Consider the following 18661-nt stretch of genomic DNA (forward strand, 5'->3'; position numbering starts at 1 on the left):
TTTGATTGCCTGAAGAGTTGGGTCTAATTGTCCCACTTTGGGGCATTCCCTTTTCCAATGCCCATGTTCCTTACAAATTGCACATTGATCTTCTGCCAGTCGGGGATTTACCCTTCTCCTTTCTCCAATATCCATTCCCTGTCCTTTTCCTCTACCTCTTGTATTATTCATGGCTAGGACTGCCAGTAATTTTCCATCCCTCCATGCTTGCCTCACTTCTTTTTCCGTTTCTCTATTATTATATACGGTCCAAGCTACTTCCAGCATTTTACCCAAATCCCTAGATTCAGGTCCTTCCAATTTCTGAAGTTTCTTTCTAATGTCTGGGGCCTATTGACCCATGAATATAGAGGCCAATTGTATTGCTTCTTCTGGTTCTTCTGGGTCCAAATTCGTATATTTCCTAGCAGTCACCTTCAGTCTTTCCATAAAGGCTGAAGGGGACTCATTTAATTCTTGTCTCACTTCATAAATTTTTGACCAATTTATTGCTTTTGGCATTGCATGTCTTATACTAAATAAAATCCACCTCTGGTATCTAGTCAACATTCCCCTGGGTCCCAGTTGATTAGGGTCCCACTCGGGATTTGTAGATGGAAAATTCTGGTCCAATGTCCCCTGTAAATCCCCATCAGCGTGTGCTCCCTGCACCTGCCTTCTGGCTGGATTCAATACCATTTTCTTGTCAGTTTCATCAAAGTATCCACTATCGCAAGTAGAACATCACTTTTTCAAGTTCTCACCACATATTCCTCCTTTCAAAACCACTGCCATAGAATTTTGTGGACCTATCTCACACTGTTTCTGCCACTCTGGGTGATTCGCAGTGTAAAGAACAAATCAACATATGCCACTTCCTCCCATTTACCTTCCCTTTTTACAAGACAACATTAATTGCAAGATGGTATTATATTGCAATGTTCCATTTTCTGGCCATTTCTCCCCACCTTCCAATCGATACATTGCCACCAGTGATTGCAGTATTCAATTAGTTGTTTCCAAGCCAGAAAATCACCTCCCAGATCTTTCCAGTGTCTCAAAATACATCCCAAAGGTGTTCTTTTTGGGACAGGTTTCTTGCTCAGAGATGTGCCCATTCTCCCAAGAGACTAGTGGGTGTGATCGTGCACTATCACAGCCACTAGTCAGAGGGACCCCCAACCCCTGTTCAAGTTCCCTCTGGGATTCCAGCCCCTGCCAAAAATCCCAACCTCCTTGCCCGGGACCCTAGGCCAACCCTGCGAGGCTTCTGCCGCATCTTACAGGCAGGCGTTACCTGTGGGGACTCCAACCCCTTACTCCAGCCCCGTAGAGGTAACTCTCAGCCCAACTCTGCGTAGCTTTTGCTGCATTTTATAAGCAGGCTGGTGGGACTCGGACCCACATTCCTTTACCCCCTCAAAAAAATGCCTTATTACCTCTCCAGGGGACTTGCTCGGAATTCTTCGGTCCCGGGATCAGAGGTTCTCCCCGAGAATCCCTCGGTGCCGGCTGGAGGTCCCATGATCCCGCGGATCCGTTGAGATTCACGAGCGGAGTCCCATCTGGAATATCGCCAAAACTGCCACCAACATCAGGAATAAACCTCGTAACACCAACGTAGCGTTAAAAGGCAGGCGTTCTTTATTCACGGCGCCAGATGCACGGGGGATCCCTCCACCTAACGTGTACCCCTTGCACACCTTTCCCATGTGATTAGTATAGACCAAAAATATACATATTCATTTGAGCCCTACGTATTCAATATTATTCTCTTTGGCGATTGGCACAAACTTGCTCGCTTCACATGTAAATTATTGCGCAGGCTCGGTTGTCCTCTCCCATTGTTGTCTCTTGAGTAGGGGGTATTACTTGGGTCGGTGGTCCGTGAGTCGGTGGTCGCGATCTCCCCCTGCCGGAATTACCTTTTACCTTCTTGGCTCTTAATCTTGGCAGTCCTGGCCAGTTTTCTCAGTCCACTGCACGAAACCGCATTTGGTCATCCTCTTCTGGCAGAAACCCATTGTCTATTGTTTTGTTCGCGTTAATGATTACCTGGGGACTAAAATACAGGTCAACGAATACACCGATTTGTATACTCCATGTCCCCAGGCTTAATGTCCAGCTGGATAGGGCTGTACAAGGAGTATAGCAACGTCCGTGGCTGGTTAATTCCATCACCCTGGTTACACTCAGAGCCCCGTCCAGCCTGGCCTTGAATGTCTCTAGGGATGAGGCCTCCACAACCTCTCTGGGCAGCCTGTTCCAGGGTTTCACCACCCTCATTGTAAAAAATTTCTTCCTTATATCCAGTCTAAATCTCTCCTCCTTTAGTTTAAAACCATCTCCCCTTGGCCTGTCACAGCAGCCCTTGCTAAAGAGGTCACTCCCACCCTTCCTATAGTCCCCTTTAAGCACTGGGAGGCCACAGTAAGGTCTCCCCGCAGCCTTTTCTTCTCCAGGCTGAAGAACCCCAACTCTCCCAGCCCAGCCTCACAGCAGAGGGGCTCCAGCCCTCGGATCATCTTTGTGGCATCCTCTGGACCCAAATCAATAAACCCTCCCGGGTCAGGCTGGTCAGTGGCTGTAACCAGGGGCTTGTCTGGGGGAGGGAAGCCGCGCAGGCGGCGTTTGCTCCGTGTGGCGGAGGGGCTCGCCCGCTCCTCGCTGTGGCCAGACCAGAAGCGGCGCCGGGCACGTGCCGCCGAGCCCTCACCGGGCAGCTCTGGGCAGGAGGCCCGGCATTACCCAGCACGCTCCAGCCCACGCTGCGCGGAATGCGGAGGGAATAGGGATTCGTCTCAGGCAATGAAAACTGGGACTTGAGGTGCCAAGAGCTGCTGACACCAGCTCTGCCAGGCTAGGTAATTCGTTGGATGCTATGGGAGCGTGGTGACACAGCGCTCGAGATGCCTGCGGGAACTCTGAGGCTCTCTTCCCCTTCCCAATCTGAGCCCCTCGCTGCTTTCTGCCCCTCCAGGGCTGCATGAACTGCCTGCTGGGGGTGTTGCAAGCCTTCTGCTATCGATGCCATTAGTTAAGGTCTAGGGCGGAGCTAATTTTATACCTTCACACCCTAGGTAAACCACAGTGGGTGGCTAATCTGATAAGCGATGTTAGGTTTAAAAAGCACGGGTCCTGTTCCTACTACGCTTACTCAAGGAGCAGTACAGAGTTTAGATGACGACCCCCGTTAATGTAGATGTAGCCACTATTAGGATTCGGCCTGGCCGTCCTGAAAACGTGGAACCCCAGGGACAGCAGGGTTTGGGCAGAGCTGTGGGTTTGGGGCTGCAAAAGATTCACGCAGAGAGCACCACGGCTTGTATCTGACTCTGCAAACCCTCACACACATGACGTTACCACACAGAGAGCTCCAGGTTTCCCACAGGAAACCCCCGCACGTGTGCAGACCCCTGGTGCAGGGGCGAGATGGTGGGAGTGGCAGAGAGCTGCTCTTTCCCAGCGTCTCCATCAGCTCTCCGTGTGAGCCTGCTGCAGGAGTTTATTCTTAGTCGGAGGTGCCGGGGCACACGCCGAAGATGCGCATCGGCTGCTGACTTAGGCAAGCTCCAGCCCTCGGTCGGCTGCTCCGGAAGGATGAGGCAGATCCGGGCGCATCCAGATTTGGCAACAGACCAAAGGCAGGTGCTGACACTGGTTCCGGCTGTTCCCTCCACGCCTGTCCTTGCCTGCAGCAATTAATGTATAGCTTTTTGCCACATGGGAATTTGGCTCTCGGGAGCAGTGCTCTGGTGAGCTGCTTTAAGGAGGAACAATGCAGCCCTGGAGTCGGTGAAAGGCGACGACACCGTCACCAGCAGGGATGTGGCCCCACATCTCCTGGGGGCTGCGCACAGGATGAGAGCCCTTGAGACAAGGCTGTGGCATGGAGCCACAGATGGGTGGAGGTGGCCCTTTTCCTCCCTGCCCAGGTGTGGCATGGCACGTACCTGTCCTGACGCCTGATCAGGGACGCGATTGAGCTAAGGAAGGTGATGAGAGAGGTTGCCATCTCCCATCAGTGTGTTTCCACACAGCCCATTTCCTTCCCAGTTGAGACTGGTGTTTGGCACCTTCCCCATCCTTGCTCTGCGTGTGGATCGCATGGAGCGACGGGTCACCCATTGGAGTCACTACTGGAGTCACTGCCAGGGTCACCCGTTGGAGTCACTGCTGGTGTCGCAGCCAGCGTCACCCCAGGAGGCTGCAGGGACTCGCACCACAGCCCCAGCCTCCAGTGCAGTATGTTGGGAAGGTCACGCTCCACCAGAAAACCAGTGCAGAGTGGGAGGATCCCATGTCCAAGTGGACTGGCCAGGATGGCACAGGGCCAGACAGGGACCCCAAATCTACATGGGGACAACAAGGGGCTGTAGGGACCATGCTGCTGCTCAGGACCACCCTGCTGTGTCCCAGGGCAGTGGGAAGGAGGAGGAGAGGTGATGAATTTGACCTGCAGCCCCTGCAGGGCCAGGGCCACCACGGCCATCACCACGGGGGCTGCAGCCACCCGTGCCCTCCCTGTGCGTCAGTGAGGCTGCGTGGGACCAGGGCTCGAGGCCACCCAGCCACCCTCATAGGCACACAGAGCCACTTTGTCCCGTGGCAGCCGCGCCGCTCCACTGGCACCCGCAGAAACGGCCTCTCGCAGTCAGGCACAATGAAAAAATAATTGTAAAGAAACGCTGTGAAAACTGGAGGGGGGGAGGGAGAGCCGTGTGAGCAAATGCTGAAAGCCGCATAGGAAACAGATTATAATCTCCCTAATGAACTACAGTTAATCAGTGTGACCAACTGTGAATGGGGGTCTGATGCAGGGCTTGCTACCAGTGCCCGTTTCCAGACGGGACCTGTGTGGAACTGGGGGCTCTGCGCCCTCTACAATAAAGACCTCAAAGTCACAGGTGAATAGGACTGTATTTAAACAGAAGTGCTTGGAAAAACTAACCCTGATGTTGGCACGGGGTGTCTTGCAGTCCAAGGGCAAAGACCTGAACAAAGCCCAGGGTACCGCTACCTTCCTGTATAAGCACTTAATTAATCATATGGAGGTGTTGGCCCTCCCAGAAGATACTCCTGTGCCAGCCCTGCCACCCAGAGGGAATTTCATAGTCTATGGCATGTTTACCACTATCTGTGTCCCTCTTGGCTCTCCACAGACCAGCCCAAAATCACTGGTGGAGCCTCTTTCCATGTGTGGTGCCTGATTTCTTTTAAAGGGCTGGTTGCTACAGTGGGAATCAAAACCTCGCACTGCCGAGGAGGGAGGTCTGGTGCCTGCAGAGCCACAGATGCACAGGGAAGGAGGCCTGTGGACCAGCGGCTCCAAAAGCTTTATTGCTTGTTGGTTTCTGCTAACATCTACGTGACTCCACTGACTAACACCCACCTTCAGGAAATGCACGTATTAGTTAAGGACACCCTGGCCTTTCTGCGGGGGCGGTGAGAAGCCACCTCTGGGTCTGCCAAGGCTTCCCTGGCAGCCTCCGTTGCAGGGCCACGCACCCAGGGCCGCAGTGAGCGATGCAGAAGGGTTGCTGATTGAAACCAAGGGGGAACTGCAAGCCCTGGGCCACATGCTCCAGGCCCACCGGTGGCTTTTTTTTTTTAGGCAGGGTAAGAACCAGAGTCTGGGGAGTGGGTCCAGGTCCCACAGCTGGGCAGCCCACAGGACATGGCCCTGCTGCCTTGTGCCCCATGTTGGGCTGTCTGAGCCTCCTGGCATGTCATGGCTGCAGTCCTTCCCTGAAGAACATGGGAGCATCTCTGCCTTATATGTAGTCACCTATAGGCTCCGTCCAGAGACGGCCGTATTGACTGTGTCTGCTCGGAGGGACGTGTTGGGCCCTGCAGTTCCCTGCTGGGCTCTGCCACCCTGCCGGGCTAATTGGTGGGCTCTGTGACCATGGTGTCCGCATCCGGAGATGATGGCACGCCGCTGTTTCCACCATTGCTCACATTTTCCTTGCTGTTGTCCCTCGTGGGGTCGCTGCTTTTATCCTCCGCTTTCTGCCTGAGTTTGAGGGAGGAATCTCTCTGGGAGAGGAAGGGTTGGTAGCCAGCGAAGCCTCCTCCGCTCACGTTCGTACGCTTGTCTGGGGTGGATGGAAAAAAAGGATTGTTCACCTTGGGGTCCAAACTGACTTTTCAGCTAAGGAAAAGGGGTGTGGGGTCTCTCTTTGCCAGAGGTGTTGGGGTGTCTTCTATGAAAGATGGGGGACCTTCCAGCCCCCAGATGCCCAAAAGAGGGGAAGATGGGTGGGAGACTGGCTCGTGCCCCAGCGTGGCCGTGCTCACAGAGGGGGAGGGGAGGGTGTGATGGACGGTCTCCTACCTCCTGGCCCGATGGGGTGCATCAGTCGGTTCATCTGGACATTCCAGTGCTTGACGTTGGTGCTGGCCTGTCGTAGCTTCCGCTGGGCCACCTGGGAGGGGACGGAGAAGAGGGGTGAGCCAGCCGACCGGCAGGGCCCAACACAGGACTGTGGGTAGTTTTCCTTCCCTGAGTAAGCCCAGATTGGAGGCTCCCTCTGGGAGGGAGACTCAGCTCATCCTCCTCTAGGTCTTCTGCTCCTTCTCCAACCATCCCCGCTCCACAAAATCCCATGGTCGACATTGCTCTGGACACCAGTGCTGTTCCCTCAGGGCAGGACACACTTGTCCCATCTCAGCCACAGAATCACCCTGTGCTTGTGCATGGCACAGCTCAGAAAACCCCCAAGGCAATGCCAGCTTGGCCCCCAGAGCTGCTGGGTCCTCCCCACTGTGGAGGTGAGTCAGTGAGGCCTGGGAAGTCCCCTGGGGCTTGCAGAATGAAGGGATGTGGGCACCGATGTGATGCTCACCATAACATCTTGGTCCACCCGCTGCCTGTTCACTCTCACTTCTTCCAGCTGTTTCTGCGCCTCTTCCAGACACTTGTTCTTGTTCTCCATCTCCTGCTTGAGGACTTGCTTCTCCCGCTGAGTTTTGATGATGTATTCCTCCTGCTCCTCCTTCAGCTTCATCAGCTGCTTCAGCTTCTCCTCTTCCTCGGCTAGTAACCTGCCAAGGAGGACCAGGAGGTGACAATGACCCTCTGCCACTTCATCCACTGGCTTCCCCCATCCTTGCCGGCATACTGGGAAGTCACCAGTACACCCCAGTACCCTGGGGAGCACTGCATTGCCCTGGGGAGTGTGTCCCCACGCCCAGGCACTCCCCTGGGAGTGGGGCTGGTTGAGGAGGGGTAAGGGATGCCCTGGTCCTACCTGGCCTGCGCGTATCTCACGGACTCCTCGTCCTGCCGCGCTTTCACCTCCTGCTGCAGGGCCTCCTGGAGCCGCTCCTGCATGTCCTCCAGCTCCAGGATGCGCTTGCGCTGACGCTCTGCCTCTGCCTCCTTCAGGACCATCTCTGCCTGCATGGAGGCGCGAGCCTGCGGCAGGGAGAGGAGCCATCAGCGTGTGCGGCTGGCAGAGCCACTGCCGCCATCCCCAGGGCCCCCTGGCCTCCGCACCCCTGGGTGGATGGGGCCAGACGTCTCCTAGACCAGGGAGAGCCCACGGAGAGAGCTCCAAAGCAAGGCTGTTTCCCTGCTCAGGAGACACACCGCAGCATCTGGAGCCAGTGCTGGCTGCAAGGCAACACTCGCCTCTCACCTGCCCCCCAGCTTCATACACCCCCGGGGCAGGTTGTCATCATCTCCTGCTCCTCAGGTATCTCACGCACAGCGGTGCTGACCCCTCTGTCCCTCGTCCCCAGGCCACACAGAGCCCCCGGGAGCCCAGAGGTGACGGGTGGCAGCAGCATTGTTGCAAGAGAGGGACATGCTCCTAAAACCTCCTCCAAACCCCCTGGGCTGCCACGTGCAAGGGAAGGGGAAGGAAGCAACCACTCCACAAGTGGTGAGGCCCCATGGCAGGACACGCCATGAGGATGCACCCACCTGCTCAGCCTCCCGCAGCTGGACCTCCAAAGTCCTCTGCATCTCCTCGTGCTGCTCCCTCCGCCGCTGCTCCTCCTCCTGCAGGAGCATCTCTGCCTGCCGCTGGGCCTCTTTGAGCAGCTCCAGCTCCTGCAGCTTCCGCTCCTTCTCCTCCTGGAGCTGCTTCAGCCTCTGCGTCTCCTCCTCCTTGGCCGCCTTGCGCTGCTCCCGTTGCTCCCGCTGCTCCCGTCGTTTCTGCTTCAAGTCTTTGTGCAGGGACTTCTTGCCCTCAGCCTGCAGCCGGATGGCTGTCTGGATGGCTGGGGAGGGAAGGGGACGGTCAGTGGGGACATGGTGGGGGGCACAGGGAAGCTGGGGAGGGGGTGCAGGGCGGGCACAGACCTAACGTCCATTCCTGGCGCTGCCGGGTGTCGGAGGCGCTCATCTCGTAGGTGCGGGAGGAGGTCTTCACGCAGAACATGCACCTCTTCCCATCCCGGTCGGGCAGCACCTACAGGGAGAGGACACGGGATGGCGTTACCCCCCCATACCTCACCTTATCCCTGCCTTCTTCTGCCATAGGACTGAGTCTCCCATGCTTATGGATGTGAAATTGTATATTCTCAGGTTCCCCTTCCCAGGGTCTGAAGGGGTTGTCCTGCGTCTCCTGTCCCCCAGCGGAGCATGGCCCGGGCCGTACCTCCACACAGCAGTGCTTGTCCAACGTGATGCTCCCCTTCTTCTCCTTCCGTTCCTCACTCATGTAGTAGGACAGGACACTGGGCTTCAGCGTGAACCACCGCTCTGACCAGTTCCTCCTCAGCTGGCCCCTCTTCCAGAGGTAGCCCTGTGGCCAGGAGGCACGGGGATCAAAATCAGGGTGGGGGCAGGAACGGGGTTTGTGCCCCAGGACATGTGGGCTCCTTACCTGTTTGAGCACATCCTCGATGACCTCCTGGTACACCTCCTCCACGGCCATGCTGACGGCCTCCTGCTCGATGCCTCGCAGGAACCGCCCCGAGTTCACCATGTCCAGGAACTGCCAGACCGTCAGCCCCCCCTGTGCCTCGGGCTCCTGGGAGAAGTAGTCATCCAGCTCACAGGAGTTCAGCTCCACATTCATGGCTGTGCAGATCTTCTTCAGCAGGTACTCCACCTGCGGGGACGCGGAGCTCAGCAATGGGGAGAAGCGAGAGCCACCCCCACTCCACCGACCCATTTTGGAGAGCCCAAGGCCACATCTCTTTCCAGCCTGGAGATACAGGACCATTATCCCAGAGGTATCACCCCTTGCAATGGTTGACTGTCATGGTCAAGGTCTCCCAGGCAGCAGGCAGGCTCAGGAGGTTGATGTTGGGTTTGAGCTCGACTACTGCTGGGAGGTATTTTCCTTTTAATCACAGGCTGAGATGGTTTTGGTTTGTTGTTGAAGAGTGAGAAAACCCTGCAGAAGTCAAGTGCCTGAGGGAGAACAGACCATCGGTGCTGTCCCCCACACCCAGGCGGCAAGGCACGCGTCTCGGACCACGGCCTCGACCTCAGCACTGCTCTGCTTTCCAGGTGATGCCACAAAAACACTGGGGAGGAGCAGGGGAAGAGGTGCCTATGGAGGACGTGAGCATTGTTTTGAAACTGTAAATAAATTGCTTTAAAAAGAGCTAAAATTGTTGAAAATAACATGATGCCAGGAAGATTCGTTTCAGCTCAAGTTCTGCTGCCAGCTCTCCTCTACCCACGATCTGGGGGCGAAGGAGGGTGGGTGACTGCAGAGAGCCACGCAGAAAGGTGAAACACAGCGGAATCCCTGCACCCAGCTGGATTTTTTTTTACATCATCTAGCTAGCAGTAGGGCAAGAATTTAATCTAGTGTCTTTTTTTCAAGCTCAGCCCTGTAAGCAGAAAGATGATTCAGTTGGTCATGGTCTGGGGAACAGGAAACACCTCTCCCGGGGAGCAGGAAGTGCGGTTGCTCTCCTACGCCTGCGCAGCACTGCTCTTCTTGAATTTTTTTGCCCCCCCCCCCCCCTTTTTTTTTTTGGCTTTTCTGCTGATCTCAGGAGGTTGATGGTTGGTGGTGTAGAAGCAGATGGCAGCTGCTTGCCCAGCTGAGCTCCTCCTGGAGAGGCCGCTCTTGGCTTCTGAGCTTGTGCCTCCTCTCCAGATCTTTCCCACTTTCTCTTTGGGGTTTCATCTGACCCCCGGAGAAGGGAGAACCTCCCTCGCCAAATGCCGGGTGGAATTTGGAGATTTGGAGATTACTGCCAGCAGCTTTGCAGGGCAGCCGGGGCAACCTTGCTCTTAACTCTCCAGGTGCTGGGCAGGGGGTGAGTGTCTGGTGGCTGTGGGCATGGAAAGGGACAACTGGGTCTGCTCTGCCACTGCCTTCGTGGTGGCACGGGCTGAGAGCAGCACGAGGGGCACAGCCCCATCCAGCCTGGCAGCGGGTTCATGGGGAGCAACCTCCCGTTGCAGTAGACTTTAAGGGTTTCTTGTCACATTCTCTTTCTCTCCTATGAAAATCAGGAGTCCTCCTCCAACACCGTGCTCGACTCAATGCTTGGGTGAGATGGAAGGGGCTTCAGGCAAGGGCCCAGCCCCAGCAGGAGCTGAGATGCTGCCTTGGTTGGGGCTCTGAGAACCGGCACATTCATTTCACAGCAAACAAAAGAGCTTGTTGGTGTAGGCTTGGGCCACGGAAGAGTGCTTCGGACCAATCCACACCTCATCCTCCAAGACATCTATACTTGAGAGGCTTCAGCAGCTCCCAGGACACCCCCTCTCCCTGGGCAGCAGGGGGTGCCCAGGGCAGACAGCCCCCTCCTCCCACCCGTGGCCTACTCTCACACCCTGGAGCACCCCCTCTTTCAGGATGTGGTGGGACATGCCAGGAAGCGATAACGGCATGTGTCATCCCCAAACGGGGCCCTGCCAGCACTCAGAGCCCTGGGAGGATGGGGCGGGCCGGGGAGGCACGTCCTACCTCGTCTGGTACCATGACGAGAGGGTATTTGTCTTCAGACAGAAAGTTGAAGAGACACCAGAGCTTGAAGGCATCTTGGTGGGATATGATGCTATTCCCGTTCCGGTCGGGCTTGTAATTCTTCTTTGCGGTCAGGGTCCAGCAGAGCTCGTCAAAGTTTTCTTTGACAAAAGCGCCTTCCTCCACCTGCGGGCAGGAGCCAGGCGGGTGAGCGTGGGGCTGCAGGGCTACGGACGGAGTTTCTGGGGGGAGGTGCTGGAGGGAGGGTGGGAAGAAACCCTCACACCCAAAACCTGTCCCTGACGGTGAGAAGCATGGGGTGATTAATACATGGGACACACAACTAGAGTGTAAGTGGACACCGACCCACCATGCCAGAGCACACGTCCCCAGCACAGGCCCCCTTATGCATGCAGACCAGGCATCCTGGCCACAGACAAGGTGCTACGGGACCACAGCAGCACCTGGGCACACAGCACGGCCACGGTGACTCAGCCATGTCCTGGTGGGCTTTGGAGCACCAGCAGGAACCCTGTGGCAAAGCCCACTTCCCCAATGCCTCCATGGCTTTGGGTTGCTCTCATTATTCCATCTGACCATAAGGAGGAACTGAGGCTCAGCGAATGGAGGTGATGGGCCACAGGCAGGCAGCGGCGGAGGCAGGAGCGACGCCTCCATCAACCCAACCCTGTTGTCCGTCCACGAGCTTCTGCAACTGCTTGCCCAGCATCATGAGCTGCTTCACGTGGCAATTTTGGGGTCGCACCAGTGCGCTGTGATGGGGACCAAAGGAGGCTGGCTGCATCTGGCTGCTCCTTTCTGGCTGCATGAGCCACGTGCCGCCGGCATGAGGGCAAACCACAGCCTGCAGCGGCAGAGCCAGAGAAAAACCTTTGGGTGGCAGAAATCTGAAAGCCCCTCTTAGTAGGAAAACTCACTTCCCTTTCTCGGGCTGCCTCTGGGATTTTATTAGCCATGGCAAAACCAGAAGAGGGTTCAAACATCATCTCCCAAAGAACCATGCGGGAAACTGGAAGGATTTTGGCCGCTCTCTGATGGGGAGATTGGGCTGGGCTGACCTTGGGCAGCTGCCTGCCCTGGGCAGAGGGAGCTGTGGAAGGCTCTGCCTTCACTCACTGCAGACCAGATCCCTGCAGCTGAGATTGGCACCCCTGGACAAGGCTGGGCAGAGCCTGACCAACTCAGGGCAAGGCAAGGGCTGGCACCGAGACCGGCACAGAGCACCGCACACCGGGGAGAGGCACAGCTCAGCCCTGGGGAAGCGGCAGGCGAGGGAAGGGTTACTGCACCCAGCTCTGGGCCCCCACTTCTTTCGAACACACAGTGGAAGAAAGTTGTCAGTCATTTTTCCTCTCCTCACATGCCTGGAGGAAACGAGCACCCAGCCGCAAAGTCTCGCTGTGCCAAACAAAGGTGCCTTTGAGCTGCGCGGAAAAAAGGGAGAAAGCCCCTGCCCAACCCCTGCTCCTGCCCCGGCACCTCGTCATCCTCCCTCTCTTCTTTGCCAAATGAGGTCACACCTCAAATTTGAGCAGGGGTGGAGAGGGAAAAAGGGCTCATTTCTCTCCCTGAGCCCTCTAGGAAATGTGGGCAGAGACACACCTCCACCCAAAGCTTTGATGGAAAGGGCTGACTTCATCCTTGCCAAGGAGATGTTGAGTATTAAATATTTCTCACTTGTTTTGGCATTCACCTGAGTGCTCCCCAACATTCTGGGTCCACCCTCCAAGGCATGGGATCTCCATGAGCAGAGGGGAGCAGAGCCCTGGGGCTCCCATGGGATGCGGGAGCAGACCAGGCATCGTGGTGACCCCACCTGAGACACAGCGGGTTGCAGGGGGATGGCCAAGGGGCTCACCTTATCCAGGATGTACTTGTTGAGGTACGGCATGTAGCCCTGGCTGGACACCGGCCCGTCATCGTCATCGCGGAAATGTTCTTCCAGAGCCACGGGATCGTGGGGGATGCACAGCACCGTGTACAGGTTGTGAGACAGCACCTGGCCGAGCACAAGGGATGGGGGAGAAGGTGAACAACCTCCATCCCTGCCCCAGCATATCCCCACGGCGCCACCTGCTCACCCGGGACCACGTCCTGCCCAGCATCACCTCCCTACAGCCGCAGCATCGAGGCATGGTTTGGCAGAGGGACAGGAATATTCCAAAATATAAACCTTAGAGAATCACTTAGAAACAGGCAAAAATTGAGGATTTTCCCACTGTCATTACTTTTCTTTCTTGGCACGTGGGGAACTTTTTTTTTTTTTTTCAAAAAGGGGCTGCTTCAAACGTTACAGAGCAAACAGGACATGCTTTGATCTAGAGAAGATGATAAGCCACCCAAGCCATGCTGTTGGCAGCTGCCCTAAGTGATTACTTGAAAACATAACCAACAGCAGCACTCAGCCTGGTGGCGGTTGCTTTCTGCCAACGGGACACAAAAACGCACAAAGGTGAAAATAAGAAAAGATTTATAAGAAACTAAGAAAAGGTTTTGTCTGGGATGGAAGCAGACAAGGGTGATCTGGAGACACCCCATCTCCAGAAGCAGCCTGCGAGTGTCAGCAACCAGCCCATTTTTGTTCAAATCCTGCGAAACAAAGCATGTTTTGAAGCTCCCGAATTTCCCACGTGCTGGAAAGCCCACGCTGCTTCTGGGCCAGCAGCCAGGGCCTGGAGCAAGGCTGCCCATGAGCACCGCCAGCATCTCTGGCTCATGATGCCAGGCAGGTGGCTGTCTTCTTGTCTTTACCCCCCAGCAAGCAGGAGAGGGTAAAACAAGTGTCCCAAACTGATGCAGTCCCGTTGCACCAGGGCTTGCGGATGCAGCTTGCAAAGATTTTGAGAGAGGGGCTGGAGGGGGTGGTGTGCAGCATCCCTGCTCCTCTCCATGCAGGGCTGGAAATGTTCTTCCAGCAGGAGAGGAGCTGCCGGAGGCCACACTGGCTGCTGCAGCTGGAGACGGTTCTTGTTCAACCAGATTTTCTTTCTCTTTTTCACCCTCTGGACCGATGTTATCAGCAGGACTCCACCCAGCACTCAAATACTGAGCAGGCTGTAGCCCTGAGCGCTGCTGCTATGGCTGTGCCTTTCAGGGTTGGGTGCAGCTCTGGGGTCTGAGCAGGGGTGGAGGGGGATGGAAACACCCTGGGCATCATCCAGGATGGTTAACAAATCCATCAGGATGGTTTGAAAGTCTGGGAATTGCATTCTGTCCCCCCTTTCCAATGTGGGGCCTCGTCCCCATCCCTCACACCTCCTCTCGCAGCACCCTAAAAAGTCTTTGGAGGTGTTGCATGTGCCCCCGGGCCATGGCCAGCACCCGGAGCCACTGCAAACCACGGCCCCTCCGCTTGCCGGAGCAGTCACCTACAAAATGAAAGTGGGGCATGGTGGGGAGGGAAGCCCTGGCCAGGCTGACGGAGGGGTGCATGGGGGGGTAGAGGTCTGCCTGACACCCCCGAGCATCCCAGATCCCTCCCAGCTGCAGCCCCAATGCTCTTCTCCACCCTCTTCCCTGCTCTTCTGTCCCCCATCACCCTCCACTCCCACCCCTCCACAGCCGTCCGCAGCCGCTGCCACTGCCAGCCAGAGCCGGGGGTGGAATATTTAACGTGGCTGGAGAATGGCAGCCCCTCTTCTCCCCGATGGGAGATACTGGGGGTGATGCCAGGGCTGGGGCTGACCTTTCAGGCTGGAGCTTGGCCAAAACACAAACGCCTCTGGCCCTGATGGGCAGGAGTGGCAGGGATCGGGGGTCCTGCAGTGTGCAGGGAGCGTTGCTGCTGCCTTGGTTTCCCCAGGTGCAAGCAGACCTGCCCTGCTGAGAAAATCAAAGCCTCCCTGGAGCTGGGGGTGTGGGGATTCCTGTCCAGTGGCAAGGGTCCCTTCAGCTGCCCGTTTTCTGCAATAAGGAGGATGCAAGCGGGACCGCTGCCTCGCCGCCCCAGCAGCCAGGACCCCCTGGTTCAAGCCCAGCCCCAGGAGCGTCAGCTCCCGACCTTGGGGAAGGCTTTCCCCATTGCTTGCATGAATGAGCTGCTCTCAGACCTCTTACTGGCCAAACTGGGACCCACTGGCCAGTGCCAAGAACCTTTTGTGCACACAATAAGCAGAGGAACTTTCAGCCCAAGCCAGGTGCCTTCTTCCTGCCCGTGGGGGGGGGGGGTGTCCATAAACGGGCTGGGCTGGGTTAATCCAGCCCCCCAAGGCACCAGTTATATCTAGAGACCCGCACAGGTTGGGGGCTCTTTCTCCAAAAGCGAGCAAGAGCCACCTCCACTGCCATTTGCACCCTGAGCCTGCAACCCCACGCCATGGGTGGGGGATCCCTGTGCCCCCCGACACATTTAACGCCTGCCCCCCTGCCTCCTCCTCTCCACTCCCAATGGGCTTTGCTGGAGCGGGCAGCCTCAGGAGACTGAGCTCCACTCAGCAAACGGCTGCTCTCCCTCTGCAACAGGGACAGGGGCAAAGCAGAGGTGCTGAAAAGGACCGGGACGGTGCTCGGTGGCTCCCGCCTGCCCGCCCCAGCCGGCACCGCCACCCCAAAGGGTCCAGCTCTGCCCTGCCTGCGGGAGCCACATCCAGCATCCGCAGAGACGGGGAGTAGCTCCCCCAGCTTGGCCAGGGAAGATGTGATGGCACGGAGAGGGTAAAAGCTCATCCAAGAGCAGGGTTGGCGTGTGCCCACGCTGGGAACAGAACTACCCGACATTCTCGACGCGTAGCGCTCAACCACAAGACTGTCTTTCCTTCCTGTGCAGATACACACCTACACTCACATACATATATATGCACAAGCTTGCTTGCATAGGAGTGTCCATGCAAAGAACTCAACTGCTGAACCCAACGGCTTCCCACAGCTTTGCCATCAGGCTTTGAAACGCTGCTAAATTTACTTATGCAACTGGCTGGAGAGCAGTTGGAGGAGTCAAGCACCCAGCTCCCGCTCACCTACCAGCAAAATCTCACCCCAGCTCCTGGGGCTGTTTTTGTTTCCGTAGGTGCAAATGCTGTGAAAACCGGCATTTCTCCCACCCTTGTACAAGACCCTTCTTGCAGCAACATGCCTGAGTGAGGGAGCAGAGCACAGCCCAGCTCAAACAACCCGGGAGGAGTTTGGAGAGGACACGGCCACCACGACTTTAACAAGTTATTGCTCAAACCTGCGAGACCTTGGATTTCTGAATCTACGAGCAGAAACGCTGCTGTTGGCTTGTGTAGGCTGGGGCAAACCTGAGCCACTGTTTGGTAGCAATGAGTGATGGAAACGAGCTCTCCCCAGCCTCGAGGCCAGTGGAAAGTTATCCAGAGTTGAGCTCCGTCATGCAACGGCGCAGCCCGACGTGCCGCTGTCCCATCTCGGTGCGGAAGGCGGGTGGAAAAATAGTGAGGGGCAAATCTCCCCTCCCTTCTGAAATGTCACCCTGGGCAAAGGCACTGCAGACACCGTCCCCAGCGCCCCTGCAACCCTGCATCCCCGGAGCCCCTGCACAGGGGTTTGCAGCTCCCCCAGCCCCCCTGCACCGACTCCCTAGGAAACTGCCGTTAAAATTAGGGTCTCTGTAGTCTCGGCGTCATCACCGGTGATAAAGATCTTGCAAGAAGAGCGCTGCACGTGTTCATGCCAGAGCTTTTGGGACTGGCAGCATGCTTGGGCTGGGCTCGGGACCCAAAGCTGGGTGCAGGGGATGCTGTGAGGGGAGCACATCACTTCTTAGGGATTAGCAGGGGGAATTAGGCTCTGGCCTGCTTCGGGTTTTTCCTTAATTCTTTCAGATATTTCCCATTTTTAAGTAGGTGAGTGTGGCTCACAGGGCACACAGGCAATGAGCTTCTGGGGAGCAGCCAAAGGCTCTCAGCTGCAAAGGCAGCGGCTGAGTGTGAGGACCCCCACTCCTGCTGCTTCTCCTCCAGACCCCTGCCAAAAAAACTCTTAATTTTGGGGCAAAACATGCCCCCCCTGCCAAGCCCAGCACTTTCCCTGCGGTGTGTCCCAGGGGAAGCCCTGTAAAGTAGAAGCAGTAGAGGACAAGAGGTTTCTTTGCAGCATTTCACAACTCATCTCACAGACTAGCAGCAGCTGCCGAGTCCTGACGCAACATCTCCCTGTGTTTTGCATGTTTCTAGCTCAGGTCTTTCCCCTCCATCACAGCCCCGCTGCTCCAACTGGCATTTCCAACCCTGGTGCCCTGGGACTTTACACAGCAAGAAAAAAGGAGCCTCATTATTTGCAAAGGTAAAAAAAAAAATAAAAAAATCAATAATTATTGTCAAAGCCAAGGTGCAACCTGTCGGACCCTGTCCCAGAGGCAGACAAAAAGGTTTTTAAAGTCGTGATGGTTTCAAAGAAGGGCTGAACACAGGGGCCCTCTGCAAAGCTGCTAATGGAGTGGGGAAGAGGGGAAATCAGAGATTTTTTTAAAAGCGCTGTGTTATTTCTGGCCAGACCACTAAGAAGTTGTTTTAGTTTAAAAATGGTCTGCCTCTACCTACTGACCTGCTGGCTGAACAGGAAGCTGAAATGTGGGTGCTCCGGCAAGCAAGAAAATATAAACCGAGTTTGGGCTGTTAGTTGGGCATAAAAAGCATAAAAAACTGAAAACAACTAAAAATTAGATTTATCCTATTTTCACCTAGAAAATATATTTCAGCATTAACTCCCCCCGCCTCTTTTATAAAGGGAGGTAAGGCAGAAATGGAAAACTTCACCAGAACCATCGTGGAGGTGACAGCAAGGTCTTGTTAATATTTAACATTACCACTGTGGAAACGCTGGGGGGATGCAAAGCATCCCCGGACCCGCTCTGCCCCTCGCAGCCCACCCACCAGCCCCACGCCGGGGCCGCCCGAGCCCCCTCTGAGCACTCACTTTGAGCTGGGATTTGGAGACCTTGCCGCTCTTCTCCACATCCAGGGCGGTGAAGGCGTACCAGATGGACTTCAGCAGCTCCGCTCGCAGGTCCATGGCTACAGGCGGCGATGGCAGAGGCGGCTCTGTCGAGGCCGAGGATCCGGTTCCAGGAAACCGCCTGCCTCGACAGCCTTGGGCGGCGGGGGACGCGCGAAGCAGGAGCGCCATCTGCTTGGGCGCGCCCCGGGGAACCCCACGGGCCACATCTTGGCCCCACGGTCCCCAGGGCTGCAGGTCTTTCCCTCCCACCACGGACAGATTCCTCCACGGACAAGGAAGCGCAACCCACAGCTCACGGAGCACAAATAGGAGTTGGATTTGTAACCCTTTGCTAGCTCGGCCTAGAGATCAAAAGCTTTCTCAGTACTCTGCGGAGAGAAATCCCCTCCCCGACTCAAAGAACAGCTTCCTCTTCTAGAATTTAAATAAAGAGCTTCCCCTTGCAGCGGGAGCACAGGCTGTGCCTTTTGGAAAGGTTCCAGCCCTGCTTTGTTTTGGGATCAGTCACGCCAAGGAAGGCGAGCGGAAATCTAGCCCGCTGCAGCCAACCTGGTCATGCCCATTCCTCGCCTGCAGAAACCTCAGGTATATCCAAAAAATGAAACAACCTGACTGCTGGGAGCCTGCACTGGTATTAGGTTTACAGTTGGACTCAATCTTAAAAGTCTTTTCCAACCTAAATGATTCTTTGGTGCTCTCTGCGCTGGCTTTGTCCACAAAGCACCCGGGGCAGAGGTAGGCAGCGGAGGGGCTGAGGTTACCCCTGCTGGGCAGGGGGAAGCCAGCCTGGGTCTCTCTCCCCAGCTCGGAGGGTCGTGGGACGCAGTCACAGACACATTTTCTTGTATTGACACAAT

General features: G+C 56.2%; 1 protein-coding gene across 1 annotated transcript; it reads right to left on the reverse strand.

Moving 5' to 3' along the window:
• Window positions 1–4880: 4880 nt before the first annotated feature.
• On the reverse strand, window positions 4881–18200 carry DEF6 (DEF6 guanine nucleotide exchange factor). Its single transcript, XM_075115922.1, has 11 exons — window positions 17763–18200; window positions 12748–12888; window positions 10869–11054; window positions 8817–9044; window positions 8589–8735; window positions 8291–8399; window positions 7910–8208; window positions 7233–7399; window positions 6828–7026; window positions 6317–6407; window positions 4881–6077 (listed from the first exon to the last, which is right to left on the reverse strand). The coding sequence occupies exons 1-11, from the start codon at window positions 17970–17972 to the stop codon at window positions 5866–5868; spliced, it is 1989 nt and encodes a 662-aa protein (XP_074972023.1). The 5' UTR covers window positions 17973–18200; the 3' UTR covers window positions 4881–5865.
• Window positions 18201–18661: the final 461 nt, after the last annotated feature.

Source organism: Phalacrocorax aristotelis, chromosome 21 (genome assembly GCF_949628215.1).
Source record: "Phalacrocorax aristotelis chromosome 21, bGulAri2.1, whole genome shotgun sequence".
NCBI classification, from domain to species: domain Eukaryota; kingdom Metazoa; phylum Chordata; class Aves; order Suliformes; family Phalacrocoracidae; genus Phalacrocorax; species Phalacrocorax aristotelis.

What these genes read in the sequence shown, in the direction of transcription:
- DEF6 (XM_075115922.1), bottom strand. Translation starts at nt 17,972, where the DNA reads ATGGCGCTCCTGCTTCGCGCGTCCCCCGCCGCCCAAGGCTGTCGAGGC. An exon ending in ACAAGTACATCCTGGATAAG is followed by an intron (nt 11,055 to 12,747) that starts GTGAGCCCCTTG and finishes TCCTGCCCGCAG; the next exon opens with GTGGAGGAAGGCGCTTTTGT. An exon ending in TCGTCATGGTACCAGACGAG is followed by an intron (nt 9,045 to 10,868) that starts GTAGGACGTGCC and finishes GCGTCCCCGCAG; the next exon opens with GTGGAGTACCTGCTGAAGAA.